At 34.5% G+C, this 15,432-nt stretch overlaps 1 protein-coding gene across 7 annotated transcripts in view; it reads left to right on the forward strand.

The window, feature by feature from the left end:
- LOC136843165 (receptor-type tyrosine-protein phosphatase F-like) overlaps positions 1-15,432 on the forward strand; it is a 104,413-nt gene that overhangs the window by 77,207 nt on the left and 11,774 nt on the right. For all 7 annotated transcript variants that reach the window (XM_067111224.1, XM_067111223.1, XM_067111226.1 and 4 more), the window contains 14 exons: positions 355-460; positions 1,705-1,837; positions 2,618-2,664; positions 2,887-3,119; positions 4,403-4,490; positions 5,655-5,731; positions 5,882-6,025; positions 7,434-7,517; positions 7,867-7,920; positions 8,876-9,000; positions 10,712-10,847; positions 11,538-11,687; positions 11,901-11,991; positions 13,331-13,422. In XM_067111224.1, the coding sequence (XP_066967325.1) occupies positions 355-460; positions 1,705-1,837; positions 2,618-2,664; positions 2,887-3,119; positions 4,403-4,490; positions 5,655-5,731; positions 5,882-6,025; positions 7,434-7,517; positions 7,867-7,920; positions 8,876-9,000; positions 10,712-10,847; positions 11,538-11,687; positions 11,901-11,991; positions 13,331-13,422 (1,560 nt within the window). The remainder of the gene's footprint in view (positions 1-354; positions 461-1,704; positions 1,838-2,617; positions 2,665-2,886; positions 3,120-4,402; positions 4,491-5,654; positions 5,732-5,881; positions 6,026-7,433; positions 7,518-7,866; positions 7,921-8,875; positions 9,001-10,711; positions 10,848-11,537; positions 11,688-11,900; positions 11,992-13,330; positions 13,423-15,432) is intronic.

A 15,432-nucleotide genomic window follows, 5' to 3' on the forward strand; every position in this document is an offset into this window, starting at 1 on the left:
TTTATAATACTAGTCATAAAATAGTTTAGATAGCGACAGTTAAAAGATATAGATGATCAGATCTAAAAATTCTGTCACTTCGTGCTTCATGACAGTTGTGGCTTCATGAAGTCAGTTGTTTGGTTGTAGTTACTTTTAGTGGATGTTTCCTTACTTCTTTTTCATCTACCTCTGACTCTGAAAATAAATTCTAGACTTGCTCTCTTTACACATGCTGTGTAAGCGTCAGTGAGATGATACATACTGAAATTTATTAGTAGATAGATCCATCTCTCTTAATATTGTTCATGTAATGAGTACCGTTGTTCCAAATCTTTTTGGAGGGGTTTTCAAATGAAATTGTTGTCCTGACAGAATACCACAACGAAGGATGTAGAGGTTGGGACAGGAGTAGGAGAAGATCAAGCATTGGAAGAAGACAAGGACTACCAACTCGTAGCTGTTACTGAGAAGAAGTCAGGTAATTTTGTGTCTCCTCATCTTCATGGGTACTTACTACACTGATATTAACTACATGCATACTCAAAGCATTAGGTAAACCGTTCTACAAGTGTGTGTGCATACATTTATGCATATACATACCGACGTATGTATTTGCAGCAAGTTAATGTAGAAAAAGTTAATGCATACTAAGATATTTCATAACATATAAAGGATAAAACTATGTATTTATTTACAGAGGTACAATCGTAAACACACGCACACACAGACACACATGTATATGTGTATATATATATCGTATATTATAACTATATGTGTATAAGTTAAAAGAAAACCAAGGCATTCCTCCTCCCGAGAGTAATTATGGTTGTTAAAATTCGACACTCACTGACACCAAAGGAGATTCGGTGTAATATAATAACTTAGGGAAAACAGAGGAAGTATTTGAAAGCTGATAGAGTGCTCTTTCCCTATCTTTTCCTTGTCTTTCTCACTGTCTCATTGAAAATCTTACCTACACCATCCCAGATATACTTAACAATGTTATGCCCATACAGTTCTATAATGTCATCTATCACCTTTTCCCTTATGCACAGGAATGGTTACTTCTCTGACCAATTTCTTTTTAACTTTTTCCTCTTCTGGACACATCTTCCACACCTTGGTAAACAATTCCATCACTCTGCTATCAGCTGCTACAGTATCTCTCTCGTAATTCATTCAAGTCCTGGTGCCTTTCCATTTTATATGACCACCTTACATTTCCACCCACTCTTGCAGTATGCAGATCTCTTCTCTTTTATCCTGTAAACTCAGCTCTTTGAAATACTGTCAATACAAGACGGCATTTTCTTTATACATCATCTCTCCATTGGCACTTCATTTCATGATGTATTTGCTCATTAACTTTTCTCTCCATTTAACTTTCCTTCTGGCCAGATTTTTTCTTAGATCCTTTCTCAGACGTATCCTTACGCTTCCAGTACTTTCTTTCTTTTTCTATGTATTATCTTTCTTCTTGGCTACATCATCCATCCTCTTGTATGTGATCTTTCCTTCTTATCTGTAGCTGCACCTCACCATTGACAGTGTTCTCATTCTTCTTATTTCACTATCCAACCACTTGTTGCCTAAGTGTATAATACCACAAACATTCCCTGTACTGTAGAATAATACAGTATTTTTCATAGTATTCCTCATGTGTCTGTCATGAATAAACAAACCACGTAACGCTGCTTTTCTATTTTTTTTCCTGGACAACAGGACGTCACAGAGAATTCGCTGCATCAGATCCGGTGAATGCCAAGGGGGTGGCTATCGCATCAGGGCTTTCCGGGATACTGTTCGGAGTTCTCATCTTCTTGGTGCTCATTGGACTGTTTGTCTGGACTTACAAGTAAGTATACTGTGTCCTTATATTATAGTACATTTGGCGGCTACACCGTCCACTCCCAAAAATAGCATATTTCGAATTATCCTACAAGGAAGCAAATCTAGTTTGAGAAAAGAAGACAAACATAGTGCATTGCACAAGTAAAGGACAAAACAGGCGCGCCATCCGTGTCACTGGTTCATGGAGCAATTTTTTTCGTTAACATCATGCGATGTCCTCTTTTTTTCACCACTCTAAGCCAAATGTTTCACTTAGCAGAGAAAATCATAAACTGTCTGGGCTCCTTTTAATGACTAACTCCATTACAATAATCTGTGTGTTGATCATTCCTGAAGACTTAGGCCAAACAGGTATAATAAGGATTACTTTTGTATATTTTTCCTTTCGATCTTTTTACTCACTTCTTGTTCTTTTCTTCCAATTAATGTTCTTACAGAATTTTATCTTTTGACTGAATCTTAGTTTGTAACACATTAGATGGCCCTGACGGTTTCTGGCACCAACTCTTCAGACTCATGATTTCCTCCAGATCACTTCCCACTTAGCTGTCCAACTTCTTTCACTCCCACTTGCTTCAGTTTTGTACCCCTGAGTTGGAAGTATACCCTTAGGGCCATCCTCATGTATCAAGAGGTGTGACTCACTGGTCTAGTTCAACAACCTCAGAACGATAACAGTGTCACACCAGGGAGACTAGTCTAAGGTGCAAAGGTGGTTCATTGAGCATATAAGGTTTTGGGCACAAAGACAAACCTCTTTTAATGGAATATTTCTCTCCTACAGGAAAAGGCAGTCCAAAGTTGTCGTGCGGACATCTAACCAAGATAAAGGTATACAGTATTTCATTTAAAGATATTAGAATGTTAGCACATTCAAATTATAGTCAGTATTGTTCAGCAGAATCATTAGGTATACGTCTCTTATATTTTTCGTGTGATTACTAGCGTTTCATTAATTTAGGATATTTTCATGGACACATGTTACAAGGTTGAACGCTTCAGAAAAACCATACACTGAGAAATGGAGCTCTCACTGTAATCTTTATTTCGCAGATTGCTTCTTACCTGTTAAAAACGGTACTCTTCAAAAGAAACCTTCTTTGTGCAGAAAATTAGATGTCATTCCGAATCTTGTAGTAGAGGAGGCTCCCCAGGCTCCCCAGGTTAGCCCCGGGATCTTAGAGGAGGATACCTATACCAACTTGAGCAGAAGAATTCCTTTTGTCAACATCGAGGCCTACCTACTAAAAGCCATCCACTCTAATGAGACAGATCTGGAATTCAATGCAAGTAGAAAATCCAGTGAAATAAGATATGATTTTTGTTTAAAGGACAATAGCCAGTCAGAAATAACCGGATTGCTATACGTGAAACATGTGGAATTTTATTTTGCCCTTGTTCCTGTTATTATTCTTATCCTTGTATTCATGATTTCAGTATGCATCATCCAGTCTTCAGAGGTTTCCTATGAAGCACAAAAACTTGCAGATATGAAAACTTTTGTATACTCCTGATTTATTCAACGTATCTCATTTCCTTTTTCATTTCGTTTCTCCTTTGTCATATGCTTCTCATAAAAGCCACTTGCCTGTGTTACATTTATAGCCACTTTTTCAACCCTTCCTCGCAGAATGGGCTTTCCTCATATTTTCATTCTTTCTTCAGCCTAAAAATAATCAAATAAGTCTAAAGACCTCCTCTTCTCACCATTACATTCATTTACTCCATACCAACACGTAGCCTAACAAACTTTTTCTCTCGCCTTTTAATCTAACAAACTTTTTCTCTCGCCTTTTCATTTTCCCAAGTGGACATGTGGATATTCTTCTTTTAAAACTGAACTTCCAGCTGTGAATCCCTTCTATGAAAAGGAAACTGTCAGTATGTAATCTTGATTATTTTCTACAGCAGGTTGTTTATGCATGTATGTTATTTTATTTGGGTGGGGGCCAGATTTTCACTCTTGAAAAGACTCGAAAATATAGACTCGCACGTTTTTGTCAATTCTCTTATTTGATTTTCCTAATTTAGGGCCGGGGAAGACATTGATGAACGATTTTTTTTTACCATTCTTACATCTTTATCTTTGTGTAAATGATTATACACAAAGTAAATAGTCATCTGATCATGTATTTCTGAATTTTACAAAATCGTTCCCTTTGAACACTGTCTATCAAATGTCTGAGTCAGTACAGTAATATGTATTTGCTCTTGATTATCAAGGTAATGATATCACTTCTGGCAGGAACTCTTTAAATGCAACCATGCAAAGGAAGAAACTACAAGAATCCCTATTAATGCACTGTCCGGGAAATAAGTCAGCATGTCTATGCAAAGTTTTTAAAAAAGCCTTTTTCTGTTTTTTGATCATTCCTTGGTTTCTGAACTGATTCAACACATACTAATGATAAATTAGGCTAGTAAAAATGGCCTCATTGTAAAATGTAAAGCCTAAGCTACACAGATCACACCTACAGCCTTATTTCTGCACACACAGCACACTTCCAGGACGAAGGCACTTTGGTATCCTCGTTCAGCTTTAATGTTGATAAAATGTCTTTTTCCTCAGAGCGTTCCCAAGGTCTTAGAGAAAAGCTGCTCCCACAGCGAGCATCCTGAAAATCGCCTAAAAAATCGATACAAGAACAATCTTCCGTGTAAGTATGAGACAGTTCTCAAGTGGGTTCTTTCTTGGAACCGTTGAAAACTGATAGTATACTTTCTAGTGGCTTTTCCACATGATCAATCCAGTGCATTTTCGGTCTCCCTCTCCTCCTCCCTCCAGACCTTCCGAATTGTCCATTCTTTTTACCAGCCTCTGTTCTTTCAACTTGACGAAGCCATCTTAATCTTTTAACTCTCCTGAATCAGTATATGTTATATTTGTTATTACAATTACAGGCCAACTGTAACCTTAATAATTAGTAGAGCTGAATGCTACAAGCCTACGAGACCTGACAGAGAAAGAAAGTTGAGAAGTAAACAATAAACTATGAAATAACAAAATACAGATAAGGTAAATAACAATAAAAACATAAAAATCGAAGTAGAATAAATAAGGCAAATGAGTACATACATTAGGCAGACAGTTCATTTCAGCTCCTCCAACCTCCTATGTTTGTATGTAAGTGTGTACATGGAAAACATACTGTAAGTTGTAGACTTTATGAGAGTATTATTTCATTTCTATAAAACCAAATAGAGTTATCTTATTAATATGGTCACTAAATTACAAGAAAATCAAACCATAGGAAGTGAAAGTGTAAATGAAAGGTAAGTGCTTGAACTTTGATGATGAACTGGATAATGAAGCTTCTAATAATTGGTAAGCTCTAAACATAGAATGCTGGAAATCATAATATGAATAAAAAAAAAAGATGATAAAAAGTGAGAAAAAAACTGTACTTTTTGGAGTGGACCTTACGGCTGCATTTTTATAGAATACTGTAGTCTATGTAGCTACAGACAAGATGTAAAAAAATTAGATACGATTATGAACAAAATTCCATGCTTTTTGTTTACATAGTCCCCTCATGTAGAAAGCACAAGAACTATGATTGGAGTGTAGAGAACAGTAAGTAAATGTGTTGTCCCCATTTTTTGCAAAGTAGATGAGTCGGCAAGTGTGTCTGCAAGGTCAAAGACGGAGGGAAGAGTAATCATTTTGTGAATGTTAAAGATGCACCTGGAAGCCAATCCAAAAAAACTACCGATTAAAACCAGGAGCTGAGTTTTGCGCTGGATTTTGTTAAGTTATTTTTTTATTCCTGAATAGTTTATTTTGTGACTTGCTCATCATTGTTTTTAAAATTTTGTGACAGATAATGACACGAGAATAAGGCTGCCACGTTTGCCCCAGATGCCCTTTTCTGATTACATCAACGCAAACTACATTGAGGTAGGTACTCCGTTAAATTAACAAATACAGTATTAGTAAAGTACTAAAGTGTAGCAATCAATAGGTCATTTAAACTGCATTTCAGTGCTCATAGGGCTCAGAGTCCGATCTTGGCACCTGCTATAGTTTATTATTTCAATCTTGTTCTAGGGCCACCTTCACCCGAATGCATATATAGCTACGCAGGGACCTAAGGACTTCAACAAAGATACAACTCACGACTTCTGGAGGATGATCTGGCATACCAAATCTCAGCTGGTCATCATGATTGCAAACCTCGTCGAAAATGGAAAGGTTAGGGCCCTGTCTATTTACATTTTTATCTATATATTTATTGAATTATTCATTAGTTTTTTCTGTTCTAATAACTAATCCCTTTTTGCCGTATTTTGTACAATCTTCTGTTTCTTGTAAATGAACACCATATTCTTTGGGAGCTTGAATTTTAAGTCAGTGGCCCCGCTGGTTGTTCCGTATGAACAGGGGTTTATCTTCTGAATAACAGTAATAATAATAACAATACACTTGCAGTACAGTAATACAAAATTTGAGTCTTCATGCAAAGAAAATCATGTCTGCCAAATAAACTTTTCTTACGGGTGATGACCAATTCTTACGGGTGATGACCAAGTTTTTATTTTTGACCAATATTTGTAAGTTTATGCAGTATACATGAACATAGAAAATGTCCAGGACAAAACTGTTAAGGATGCCATGTGGAGTGGTAAGGAGGTGCCATGTGGATGGCAGTTAATCAGGCTCATAAGAAGTTGTACTGATCAAAGAGAGAAATAATGTAATAATTCATAGAGCTACGAGCGACTGGTTGAGTTAAAAGGTAGGTTGTTTATTATTTAACAAGAAAGGTGAAAGGCAAGTGGGGGAGAAGATTATAAATTGCAAGCTTGTAGGCTGAAAGAAGTTATGAATATTGTTGAATGGCTGATGCTTATGAGAGACACAGTCTTAGTGGTGGATGGTTGGTTGGTTTGATTTCTATGAAGTCGGCCTTATGCCTGCAAAGACCTTTTCCCCCATGCGGCTTGTGATTGTGGTAAAGGGTTAAAGGGGATAAGAAGACTGATGTAGACCTCTGGACTCGTCTGAGCAAGCTGAGATGAGTAATTGTTAAAGTGGAGATTGGTTGCAGCGGCTCCACAAAGTACCGAAGTATTTTTAATGCAAAAACTAGAAAGCGTTCCCAAGAAATTGTGAGTGTATATAAATATCGAGTGATGAGTTCAAGTATGAATCATTTATACCATCACTTTATTGCGACTGTAAAATAAAGAAAACGAGTCCACACATTTCTATATATACTGTATATATATATATATATATATATATATATATATATATATATATATATATATATATATATATATATATATATATATATATATATATATATATAATATATAGTCAAAAGGCAGAAAGAGGCAGATAGGTAAATTTTATTTTAGGTGATCAACTAAGGCTGGTAAAATTATTTGATCAAATTGTCCTTATACCCAGGGAACGTGTATAGTACTACTACGGTTACTACTATTACTGCTACTACTACTACTACTAATAATAATGATAATAATAATACCTCAACTTGAGTGAAACAGCTTATGATAAAAAAGGACAATTGTTCTGCTTTTAACATACCATTCATACCACTCTTTACCTAAATAGTAAATGATTTGGCCCACAACAGGTGAAAGTCGCCCAGTATTGGCCTTCGGAAGGAACTATAACAAGAGGAGGAATAGACATCACTCTTGTATCGACTGAACTGAAGGTGAGCTAGTACAACTTTCACTTTTCATCACCATTGATCCCTCTTGCTTCCCCCACATCTTATTCTGCTACCTTTACAGTATCCCTTGTTTTAAGAGATTTGTTTCTTCATCCACTGAATAAAATTATATCAAACTCGGTGAATGTAACCATAGTTATTTGATATCGTCATGGTTCATTCTTGTGACGCTTCACTTGAGGATTAGTATGTCCTGCTTCCTAGGTTTGAGCCTCGAAACCTCTGTCCTTATCAGTTTGAATTTACTGTTTGAATAGTTGAAATTGCCTTTAATGTGTGAAGCTACTGTATTATTATCTTTTTAATTCGAACTTTCTTTTTTTACTAACAGGTGAATTTCATCATTCGTACCTTTGCTGCAACCGATCAAACTGAAGTCAGAAAGGTTCGTGAAAACTAAAATACTTTTCCCATTCAATAGAAATATTTAGCTTTGAAGAATATTTCTAGTCAGCATGTGTTTCACTTGCACTTGCATATTGATGCTTACTCTGTCTACTGTTAATTTCTGAAATGATTTTGTTTTATGAAATTTTTTCTTACTGAGTGCCTTGAAAACATGACGGGAACACTGTCTTGCATAACTAGTACTTTTGGTACTTTTTTCTTGGAAGGGTTTCTTATATTTATGAGAGTCCTGACATGAAATTTAGTTTCTAAGATTCTCCAAATGTAATCAAGCCTATTGTCGTTCTGTCTAAAACGTTGCTCTAGCTATTACCTACAAATTATAGTGCTAAATGTGTAGAAAATATCTTCAGTATTTCTATGATTCCTCGTAATTCTTATGCCTTTTTTCTCATATCCATCGAGACCTTTCACAATAAGTGAGCTAGGCCTCTTGGAAAAACTATATTAGTAGAATTCTACTAGTATTTATGCAGTTGTATTTATGTAGTTCCTTTACAAATATTAATCAAATGCTGGAAAACTCAGAATGTAAAAAGAATCCGCTAAATATCAAAGAAATTACAAGTATTTCAAAAGGTCTCTCATAAATGCAAGAATGAAGTTCTTACACAGAAAACCATCTTTTCGGTAAGCGACTCCTTTGGTATCGGTAAAAACTCGATAAATTAGTTTTTCTCTGTTTAATCTCAGATTGCAAACTGTAAATTTTCCTATTTAACTTTCCTTTAATTCTGATGTATTACAAGTGTCACTGAAGTACCTCCTTTTCTGCAAGAAGAAATAATAAATCCTCCCTCTAAAGACTGACTATATAATTTGGACCTGAAATTCCCTGGTAAAAGATAAAGGACAGCAACGTCCCTTCAAATCACCGCTTCACGGAGCAAAACATAGATTATATTTTAATCTTCTGTTTATCAACTACTCAGATTCAGCAGTATCAGTACACAACATGGCCAGATCATGACATTCCCGAGAATCCCTATGGGGTGGCCCAGATGATCAATTCTATTCGCAGTGAACCACTTGCTGGACCAGTTGTTGTACACTGCAGGTAAGAAAATCTACAGTTGGCTTTTGGGTATAGCAATAAGAATATGATTTCTGCTGACGTAATGAAGACATAGGTTAACCTAATTTAAGAATGATTGGTAAGGTTCAGGATTTTAAGCTGTAGAATGCGTCATCTCTTGCTATATCTCCTAATCAGCAATAACTCGCTGAAAGATGAGTTGCAGTTATGTAATTATTATTTTTCCTTTGTCAAGAGTAACTTCGGCATTATATGGGCTGGAAATTTGTGATGCGCTCTGACAGAAATGCAGTATGGATATCCTTGCGTAGGACGAGAAAGAGGGGAACCTCGGTTTGATAGCATCGTAGTTATTATATTGATTTAAGTTCATACTTGTTTCAGTCGTTGCTGTCATTACTGTTTATTCTAATTGATGATGGCAACTTACTACCTTCTGTGGTAGGCGTTATTATAGTTCTTTAGTTAATAACGCTATACTTGTTGCCGTGTTCTTGGAACAATAACAACTTTCTTTTTTTGGTGCCATTTACAGCGATCTCTTTCAACTCTTCCATCTGTAGGAAGGGGAACTCATAGATAAAGGTGATTGAAGATTAAGCCAAATGTGATCCATCGTTTTCCAACTTTTCCTTCACTGGCCATTCTTCTCTTCCAGACTTTTTCGGAGATCTTGCCTCTTGTCATCACCTATTCCTTAACTCTTTATCTATTACATTTACACCCACTAATCATAAAATGAACCAATCTGATTTTTCTCCAGTTATACTGACTTATATTTCACTATGTCCTTGTTTCCATTTGCAGTCTAATACTGACTCTTGCTAACGTTCACTTGTAACTTTCTTATCTTATTTATATTTCAAAAGTTTCCACTAGCTTCTGCAGCATCTCTTCAGTGTCACCAACTAACACCAAACATGAGCCTGGATTAAACAATGAAGAGTTTGAATGGAGTATTTCTTATGAAGGGGATTATAAAGAGTTTGAGAGAACTTGACCTAGAAAAACTTAATATACAGTTTCTACAGATACAGTACGAAGGATAAAGAACGAAATGGTTTGGAAAATAATTCATTGAGAGCATTTTAAAGTTTTTACAATGAAACAGAAGAATGTTACGATATGTAGATGGGAATGTGACTGATTTTGTGTAACAGTAGACAATTGCTATGATATTTACAATGCTGTTTAATTAAGTGAAAGGAAAAAGAATCCACAATGGAATGTATGCTGGTGATATTTGCTGATTATTTAGTGTTGCTTGCTGATGGCAAAGAGATCATGCAGAGACAAGTAAAACAGTTGAGCAGTGTTTGTACGGAGAGGAGATTGAAAGTGGGCGTTAGTAAGAGTACAGGTATTTAAGTAAAAGATATAGCACTCTCCTTACTAATGGGATCAAGTTCCCGGGTGGTGTAGAATGCTTTAGGCCCGTTCTTTTGGTTTCTGTCGGGCTTCTGTTAACCTGCGCAGTGAATTATAGACACAGTGTAGAAGGGGTTAGGGGTTGGCTCAAATTAACTTTAACCCAAATGTCGTACTATAAGCCGGGGTAGTAGCACCCATTGAAATTTATGCATATATCTAAATACAAATATACATACATTCATATATATATATATATATTATATATATATATATATATATATATATATATATATATATATATATATATATATATATATATATATATATACATATACACACATCGCACTGTCTCTCTTCCTAGCGCTGGCATCGGAAGAACCGGAACCATCCTGTTCGTACTGGGGGTTTTAGACCAGATCAACAAATCAGGGTATATGGACACTTACGAAGTTCTTGTCAAGCTGCGAAATGGAAGACCCGGGCTTATCGAGAATACCGTAAGTAATTTGAGATTTTTCATTGAAATTTGAGGCACCTTCCAATGTAATGTGTTTAGTTATGTAATATAACAGTAAACCCCCCGTATGTGCGTTCTCATGGTTCGCGGACTCACGCATTCGCGGAAAATTCGCCCATTCGCGGTATTTTTCACTGAGAAATATTCACTAATTACTATATTTTCATATAATTTTCATGAGTAAATGCACTTTATGTGATAAAACTATTATAAAACTCAGGTATATGCATTTTTACAGGGTTTTTCTGTGTTTAAACTATCAAAATGGGCAGTTCTAAGTGTTTTTAGAGGGGTTTTAAGTATTCGCGGATTTTAGCTATTTGCGGGGGGTGTGTGGGGCGCATCCCCCGCAAATACGGGGGGTTCACTAATGTGAAAAATGGCTATTTATTATTCAGGATGCTTCCCTTTCTTGACAAGCATTGAATAGGTACGGTTACTTGTTCTCCACTGATGACCTCTGACTGTGCATTGTGCTTCATCATCGAATTTTTTGTCCATGCTTTCACTCCTTTATTGAATTCATATGAAAAACACAACACGTATTCAGTCACAAATTAAATTTGTTATCATATTGTGAAGCATTCATTTTCTCAATATTAGCAGGACATTGGATTGCAATAGTACTTGGTTTGGCTTTCGTTTGTCACTCGCGTTTTTTATATTTCAGACACAGTACAAGTTTGCTCACGATGTCTTACGAGAGATCCTCTGTGGGCAACGTTCTCGATTTTCATGCCGTGAGTTTCCTGAGGCTCTCCTCGACTTACGAACGCCTCAGAGCCAGACCAATATCTCCATCCTTCAACAACAGTTTCATGTGAGTTTCACGCTCAAAACATCTTATTCAAAGTGAAATTTAACTTGTTGTATTTGGATTTTTATGTAGTTTAACATGGTAATGAGAGAGTAGTTAAACATGTATAATATCAACACGGAAGGTATTGTTATTCAAAATTAAGAGTGTGCTTCCATAATTCTATATTCCTGATATTATTCATTCATATTAATTTTCTGCTCTGATACTTTTTAGGAAATAAAGCAGTTACCAAAGGACTTCACATTTAAATTTGCCCAGCGACCAGAAGTGTCTCATCTAAACCGTAATCCAAAGATTCTGCCTCGTGAGTTTTGCTTTTTGTTTAAGAGACTACATAAGAGCTGATTTGTTGTGAAACGTATTTTACGATAAACTTTGTCTGTAATAAAAAAGAATGGTATATTACAGCATTAGAATGACATTTCTAAAGGATCACAGCTAAAATAATCTACAAGTTAGTAGAACCCTTCTTACCACTGATCTTTCCTACTATATATATATTATATATATATATATATATATATATATATATATATATATATATATATATATATATATATATATATATATATATATAGGAGACACCTCGATGGCTCGGTTGGTAAAAGCAGCAACCTCAGACTTCTAATCCCGCGGCCGACCAGTCAGAGAATTTGCTATCCGTGTAGACATCCGGGATTCGTATGTAATCAGTAGGTTTGCTGAAAATGCAAATGGGTGTTACAGACTAATACACACATAAACAAAGCCACTAACATCTTCTAAAAACATAACAGACACTTCACACTTCTCGAACTGTCGACTTACCGCCCAGTTCTCCTTGCTGCTGGGAGAAAGGGAGCTGGGGATTTGGTACAATACAGGTACACATTCACTACCGGGGTCTAGCGATGTCAGGCAGGGCAGCCGATCAAGGCTAACAAATCAAAGTCCTTCAAAGAAGGCATCGTAACCCCATATAAAAATAAAAAGCACGTTAAAAACGAAGAAGAAGAAGATATATATATATATATATATATATATATATATATATATATATATATATATATATATATCTCATATATATACTGTAGAAATAAATATTCTGTGTTTTCTACTGTGTATGAAGAGAAACAGAAGTAATCAATAACCTAATACAGTTCTTATAACCTAACAGTAACCCCAAATACTATTATAACTCATGTGGTGATTATGCATGGAGATGATCCAGTAGGTTAAGAGAGAACTGGAATACAAGAACCCTTTCTTATGCCTAACCATTTATCATCCTACAATTCTTGGTCATCAGGACTGTTGAAACTTATAGTAGATTAGAAAGAAATGAAGAGTTTTCACCTCCTCAACCCTGCCCAAAATATCGTTAGGAAGGCCAGAATATTATATAAGACATTAATTCTACTTACTCAAAGTCTGAATAAGTTATGAAGGCCAAAATGTTACACAGGACGTTAATTTTACTTAATCAACATTTGACTTGGAAATGAGATTTGAAGATATAGATATATAGACAGCACAAAAGAATTAGTGAATGAAACGATAAAACAGAAAATATCAAAGAATTGATACATGTGCAAGAAAAACATTCTTTTTCTCTTAGTAAAATATAAGTACTCGCACCCTGATGTTATATTTCTCATTTACAGCTGATTCCCGAATGATATTCTTGCAATACGCAAGTGGTCGTGAGGAGTCTCAGTACATAAATGCTGCTTTGGTCAAAAGTTTGGAAGCTCAGGTGAGATATTTGTGTACTGTTTATATATATATATATATATATATATATATATATATATATATATATATATATATATATATATATATATATATATATATATATATATATAACTATTATTTTCTTCATTATATTGTGTTTTCCACTTGGACTTCAGCTCATTGGCGGTATTTTTTCAATTTTACATTTTTTACACAAGCATGGCGTTAATCAGGATGATATGAATATATGTAATCTTTCAAGAAAAAAGTGCAAATTTCTAACCACACTCACTTTTAAAGTGAATAGATAAACCATGATAGCTTGTTATGGTATTAAACAACTTGAACATACAAACACACAATATATATCTAAATCTATCTGTCTATCTATCTATCTACTTTTCTATCCATCCACCCATCTAACAATGCACACACACACACACATATATGTGTGTATATATGTATATATATATATATATATATATATATATATATATATATATATATATATATATATATAATATAATATATATATAAAATGAGGTATAGCATCAAACAACTTGGATATATACACATAGATTGTATAAATATATGTGCTCATATCAAAGTTGAAGGCGTTTGTTATAAACCAGATAATAGCAGCGAGTATGGAAAGAAGGACAATTCCTGTGTTCATTGCACTTTATTCAGCTGACATTTCAGGACTATCTGCCCATTTTTAAGTTCCTCATTGGACGGGTTGGTATCGTTCTTGGCTAGCACTCTGCTGGGCCCGCGCTCGATTCTCCAACCGGCCAATGAAGAATTAGAGAAATTTACTTCTGGCGATAGAAATTCATTTCTCGTTATAATGTGGTTCGGATTCCACAATAAGATGTAGGTCCGTTGCTAGGTAACCAATTGGTTCTTAGCCGCATAAAATAAATCTAATCCTTCAGGCCAGCCCTAGGAGAACTGTTAATCAGCTCAGTGGTCTGGTTAAACTAAAGGTATACTTAAGCATTTTTTTCTGCCCATTTTCAAAGCGAGTAGAAATGGAAGGCATTACTACTCACTTGGAAAATGGACAGATGGTCCTGAAACGTCAGCTGAATAAAGTGCAATGAACAAAGGAATTGTCCTTCTTCCCATACTTGCTGCTGTAACGCTGTAACATATGCATGTGTGTGTATCTGTCTGTCAATCTGTCCAGCTGTCTATCCATCAGAAACACTGGCTAATGCATTCATTATTGCCTTATACATACATATATATATATATATATATATATATATATATATATATATATATATATATATATATATATATATATAATATATATATATATATATATATATATATATATATATATATATATATATATATTTATATATATATATATATATATGTATATATATATATATATACATATATATATATATATATATAAATATATATATATATATATATATATAGCTGTATATATATATATATATATATACATATATATATATATATATATATATATATATATATATATATATATATATATATATATATATATGACTTTTATCACATCACCGTGATTCATATACAATCAGTAAGCTGCAAACGTCCTTTAATATCAATTCGCTCTACCTCGAAATAATATATTTTTTCATATATGTTACCGAAGAGGAATTTTTAGTTAATAATAAGTTCGTCCTTCGCTGGTTCGAGGCCCACTAGACGACGAACTTATTATCAACTAAAAATTCCCCTTTGGTAACATATATGAAAATATATTATTTCCGAGGTAAAGCGAATTGGATATTAAAGGACGTTAACAACTTATATATATATATATATATATATATATATATATATATATATATATATATATATATATATATATATATATATATATAAATATGTATAAATATATAAAAGATGTATTGTACAACGCCTAACTATAGGAGTGAATGTTCTTCTAACTTCTAGATGTATTGTACAACGCCTAACTATAGGAGTGAATGTTTTTCTAACTTCAGCCCTGAGTTTCATGGGGAAGAGC

The sequence above is a fragment of the Macrobrachium rosenbergii genome, chromosome 11 (assembly GCF_040412425.1).
Source record: "Macrobrachium rosenbergii isolate ZJJX-2024 chromosome 11, ASM4041242v1, whole genome shotgun sequence".
Lineage (NCBI taxonomy): Eukaryota > Metazoa > Arthropoda > Malacostraca > Decapoda > Palaemonidae > Macrobrachium > Macrobrachium rosenbergii.